Below are 4747 nucleotides of genomic sequence, written 5' to 3' on the forward strand. Positions count from 1 at the left end.
AAATAAATTTCAAACCTAGAAATTAAGTTCAAAATGCTTGTCAATTAATTTTATTTTAAAAACAGTTCACGGTAACTAGAGTCATAACCCCTCCTAGTTAAATAATCATGTACAATTTATATTCTAATTCTGTTTCTTTTAGATATGTAACTTAATAATTATTAATATACTTATTTCTTAAAATAATTGTGACTTGGCTTGATTGCTACAAAAATATTTAAAAATGAGACCCAGTGGATTCTATTATAGATGAGGCCTGGTCTTTATATATATCTGATTGGATCGATAGCTTTTCAAATTGTTCAATCTACTATTGTTTTTGTTAGTTTAGGAAAAAATTTATTAGGAAAAATTTTATTGGGAAAAATGTTCCACTTCTATGTCTCTATGATAGAATCTTAATCATGTATTTTATATACTTAATTTTTAAAATTATATTATTATTCAATAAACTAAACCAACTAATAATCATTCAATTATATCCGAATATTTAAAACGGATTTAGATTTAGTCCTCAGAACCGGATATTTTACACACCCCTATACACAAGCATCATACAAAATACTTGGCTATAAAATAAATAAAACGTCCCCATCAGACGAGCAGAAAATAAAACATGCAAACAATAAGCAAAAATCATGCACCATAATAAAAGTAAAACGGCCACCAAGGCCGACAACATTACATAATAAGGATTACGGCCACAAGGACCGATTTGTTCGAAGGTTACATAAAAAAAGCAATCCAAAAGCCTTAAAGTTGTTTTTCAAGTTATCGGGTATATTGAACAGGATTCTTCTTCCTTTCAGAATACCTTCTAGCTGGAGCTGGAGGCACAACAGTCTTGTTACCTGTAGTTGGACCTGGAGGCACAACAGTCTTGTTACCTGTAGTTGTTACCTAGGGTTTAGGATTTAGGTCCAACTACAGGTAACAAGACTGTTGTGCCTCCAGGTCCAACTACAGGTAACAAGACTGTTGTGCCTCCAGCTCCAGCTAGAAGGTATTCTGAAAGGAAGAAGAATCCTGTTCAATATACCCGATAACTTGAAAAACAACTTTAAGGCTTTTGGATTGCTTTTTCTATGTAACCTTCGAACAAATCGGTCCTTGTGGCCGTAATCCTTATTATGTAATGTTGTCGGCCTTGGTGGCCGTTTTACTTTTATTATGGTGCATGATTTCTGCTACTTCCTCATTGTTGAGAGGTCCCATGCTTGGAATATATAGAATGCTTCTGAACTCAACTTCACCCTGCACAATTTGAAACTCAGTCAATTTGACCAACACCCAGTGGATATGATCTTTACTAAGAGCGAAAGTTATCAACTTACCTCAGTAGTGAAGTGGGTATATGCAAGTGGTTCTAAGAATTCATTAAAAGCCTTCTTGTAAAACTCATCATACTCTTCCTTCTGAGTATCCTTTGAATTACGCATCTACAATTGAGAGGCAAAAGTGGGTCAATCATAGAGGCACTAAAAATTAATTTTAGGCATAGTCGAAAAGTGCGTGTTGACACTCCAATAATATAGCTCAAACTCACCCATATTGGCTTTGTCTCGTTGCCTAACTCCCAGTCCCAATACTTCTCAGTTTTAGTCTTTTTTGTCTTCTTTGCATCACCCTGATAAAACGGCAACAAAAAAAAAAAATAGATTTGGTATTAATGACAGTTGAAAAAAGAAAGTACAACACAGATATCCAGAAATACCACACTAGCTACCTCTGCTTTTGGTTCTTCCCCTTCTTTAGGTTCTTCTTCCTCTTCCACCTGGTAATTTTCAAATTAATTAATGGTAACTAAGAGATGATTCAAGTGCCATTCCATCATCGTACGTAAAGGTTGTATATAAGAAGGGAAAAAAGCATGCTCACATTAAAGTTGGAAACAAATTTCTAAAAGAACACATTTTGCTATTAAACATCATATACATCTGGACGGAAAATTACAGGGAAGTGCACCCATTCACCAGTACATTACAAAAAAAATATTGATATAATTGGCACATTCATGATTTGGTCTAGCCTTTAGGCTTGGAATGTTTTCTTGTGAGGATTTATTAGTTTCGAGTTTTTAGTACTTTTTTGTGAACTTCATTATTTTTATGATAAGTGGCTTAGGTTTTTGTATTTTTAATATCTATATAGATGTGTGTGTATGTATTCATACTTTTAATACTGATATAGATGTGTGTGTGTGTTGTTACAACGACTAGCACATGCAAAAATTAGCAAAATAATTATCCCAACCAATAGCGTGACAGGAATCTGTAACAAGAAAGTTTCTTACCTCCACAGTTCTAGATTTTTCTTGCCATGTATAGATGGGGAAGGAAACAAACTGCGAATAATTCTTCACCAAACTCTGAATTTTGGTTGGCTCTGAGAATTCATACTTGTCATCCGGCTGGACAGCAACAAAATAAAAAAGGTTCAACAATTAATGAATATAATAACTTATATATAACTAAATATAACATTTGAAAATGCATTCTTATCAATTATCATTCACTGGGCCAATAAACCAAGAATTTGAGTGATCGAGTAATTTAACACCATATCTAACACATGAATTTGAGATGATAGTAATCTTAAATTACACAGAAACTGTCTACTAGAAAAATGAAAAAATAAAAAAAAAATATCACTCACTCTTAAGTGAAGTGTAATCTGTGTACCACGGCGCAGAAGCTTTTCTGGATCAGTTTCTTCCTTTATCACATAAGAGCTGCTGTCAGCTACAGCTTCCCATACATATTGCTTATCTGATCTAGGGCTCTTTGTAGAAACAACAACCTGAATGCCATTGACAGTTTCATATATATACCAAATCAATAACAATAAAATTTAGTATTGAAATCAGAAAAATCAACCATAGTGAAAAACACTTGTGAAATCCACGCCATACCTTATCAGCAACAAGAAATGCAGAGTAGAATCCAACACCAAATTGACCAATCAAACCATTATCTGCTCCTAGATCCTTGTTTTCCTGAACAAATGGGAGAAAAATCAAAACAGTGTTAAAGATTTGAATCATCAAAGTACCATACAGAATGACCTTTCTCATCAACACCAAATTACCTTAAGAGCCTTCAAAAACTTTGAGGTACCACTCTGTGCAATAGTTCCTAGACAATCAATGAGCTCTTCTTTGGTCATTCCAATACCAGTATCTCTGCGAAATCACAGTTAAATTAACCTTACACGATCCCAGAAAAATAAAGCAAAATAGAAACCACAAGAATAAACACACATACGTTATAGTAATAGTTCCATTATCCGGATCAGCCTTGATGCGTATCTCTAGTTCACCAGCCTCTCCAAGCAAAGATGGCTCTGTCACACTTAAAAACCTCAACTTGTCCAAAGCATCACTAGCATTGCTGAACTCAAGAAGAAGAAAAAAAAACAATAAAACAGAATCAAAATGCTGCATTGCACTGCACACACATGTAATTATAGTGAAACATTGGTGCAAAAGTCAAATACGGAAGAGACAAAGTCAAAGAGGAAACTATGAAGCACAGACACTTCAAACACAACACTGACACTGCGACTTTGGTAATAATTTGAAAAAAATAACAAATTAAACAGCAATCACAAGTGCCCGTGGATGCTAGATAGAGAGGAAATAAACAAGAGTAACAAACAAACACAAATGAAGTTCCACACAACAAAGACAGAGAATTCATAAACTAAAAGCAGTAAACAATTAAGTCAACCATAACATTCTTCAAATCAGTGTAAGAATGAAATGGATTAGGTTGTAAAATTTCAAATTACCTCACAAGTTCTCGAAGAAAAACTTCCTTATGACTATAAAGACTGTGAACAATCAAATCCATCAACCGGCTCACCTGGAAGAAAAAAAAAACAAACTTTCATTGAATTCCCAAGCAAAAATCACCAAAGCTTTATAGAATAACCCTTTCATTTGTAGAAATTTGAACAATTGACTAAAAATGAAACTTTAACCAACTAACAACCCAAAAACCGCGACCCATAAGGACTAAAAAGTACATAAGCTAATAAATCACTTGAGAACTCAAAACCCACCTCGGCTTGGTACTCAAACTTCTCACCGGTGGCCTCTTCTGGCTCAGCAACAGCAGCCTCGCAACGCACGGAGAGTCTGCCGTTTCGTCTTCTATCATGGTGCTTACACTTCAACGCGGTTGCGTTGGAAGAAGAACACTTCCTGGGAGGTAGAGGGGGGAGAAAAGCGGTTCTGAGAGAGGGAGAAGATCTGGAGAGAGTAAAGGAGGAGGAAGGGAGGGTGGCGAGGGAGGCGGTTGCCATGCTTCTGCTAAGCACAGGAGCCATTATTGTTAACGTTATCTGTTGAGTGGTAATTGGAAATGAAAAAACCCTTTGGAGAGTGGAAAGCGAGAGAAGGGTTTATGGAGAGATATGGCGGATGGTTCTAGAAAGAAATAAACGATTTGGCAGCGTCTGTTTATTTGAATGGCCTAGATTATCCCATCTATACTGATACAACATGTCGTTTGATTTTAATTTACTAGAAAAAAAAAATCAGTCATGTAATATATAACAGAATTAAATAATACAAGGTGTCATAGTAAGATGAAATATCCTATAATTCTTTTTCATATATTTGTATACTAAAATTCATTGTTGCAGTGGAAGTTATTATCATTTAAATCATGTCTATACAATTTAACATCAATTGGAAATCATCTGACATATTAACAAGATGCATAAAAATTAATCTCTTACAAAA

At 34.7% G+C, this 4747-nt stretch overlaps 1 protein-coding gene across 1 annotated transcript; it reads right to left on the reverse strand.

The window, feature by feature from the left end:
• Nucleotides 1-1096: 1096 nt before the first annotated feature.
• On the reverse strand, nucleotides 1097-4430 carry LOC131649951 (heat shock protein 90-5, chloroplastic-like). Its single transcript, XM_058919694.1, has 11 exons — nucleotides 4063-4430; nucleotides 3790-3863; nucleotides 3264-3389; nucleotides 3088-3181; nucleotides 2912-2995; nucleotides 2656-2799; nucleotides 2294-2410; nucleotides 1727-1774; nucleotides 1547-1627; nucleotides 1335-1439; nucleotides 1097-1254 (listed from the first exon to the last, which is right to left on the reverse strand). The coding sequence occupies exons 1-11, from the start codon at nucleotides 4327-4329 to the stop codon at nucleotides 1129-1131; spliced, it is 1266 nt and encodes a 421-aa protein (XP_058775677.1). The 5' UTR covers nucleotides 4330-4430; the 3' UTR covers nucleotides 1097-1128.
• Between the last annotated feature and the right edge of the window lie 317 nt (nucleotides 4431-4747).

Source organism: Vicia villosa, linkage group LG2 (assembly GCF_029867415.1).
Source record: "Vicia villosa cultivar HV-30 ecotype Madison, WI linkage group LG2, Vvil1.0, whole genome shotgun sequence".
Classification (NCBI taxonomy): Eukaryota; Viridiplantae; Streptophyta; class Magnoliopsida; order Fabales; family Fabaceae; genus Vicia; species Vicia villosa.

Coding starts and splice junctions, on each gene's coding strand:
- LOC131649951 (XM_058919694.1), bottom strand. CDS start 4,329: ATGGCTCCTGTGCTTAGCAGAAGCATGGCAACCGCCTCCCTCGCCACC. Junction 2,411..2,655: donor AGATTACACTTCACTTAAGA/GTGAGTGATATT, acceptor GTTGCTGTCCAG/CCGGATGACAAGTATGAATT. Junction 1,775..2,293: donor AAAAATCTAGAACTGTGGAG/GTAAGAAACTTT, acceptor GAAAATTACCAG/GTGGAAGAGGAAGAAGAACC.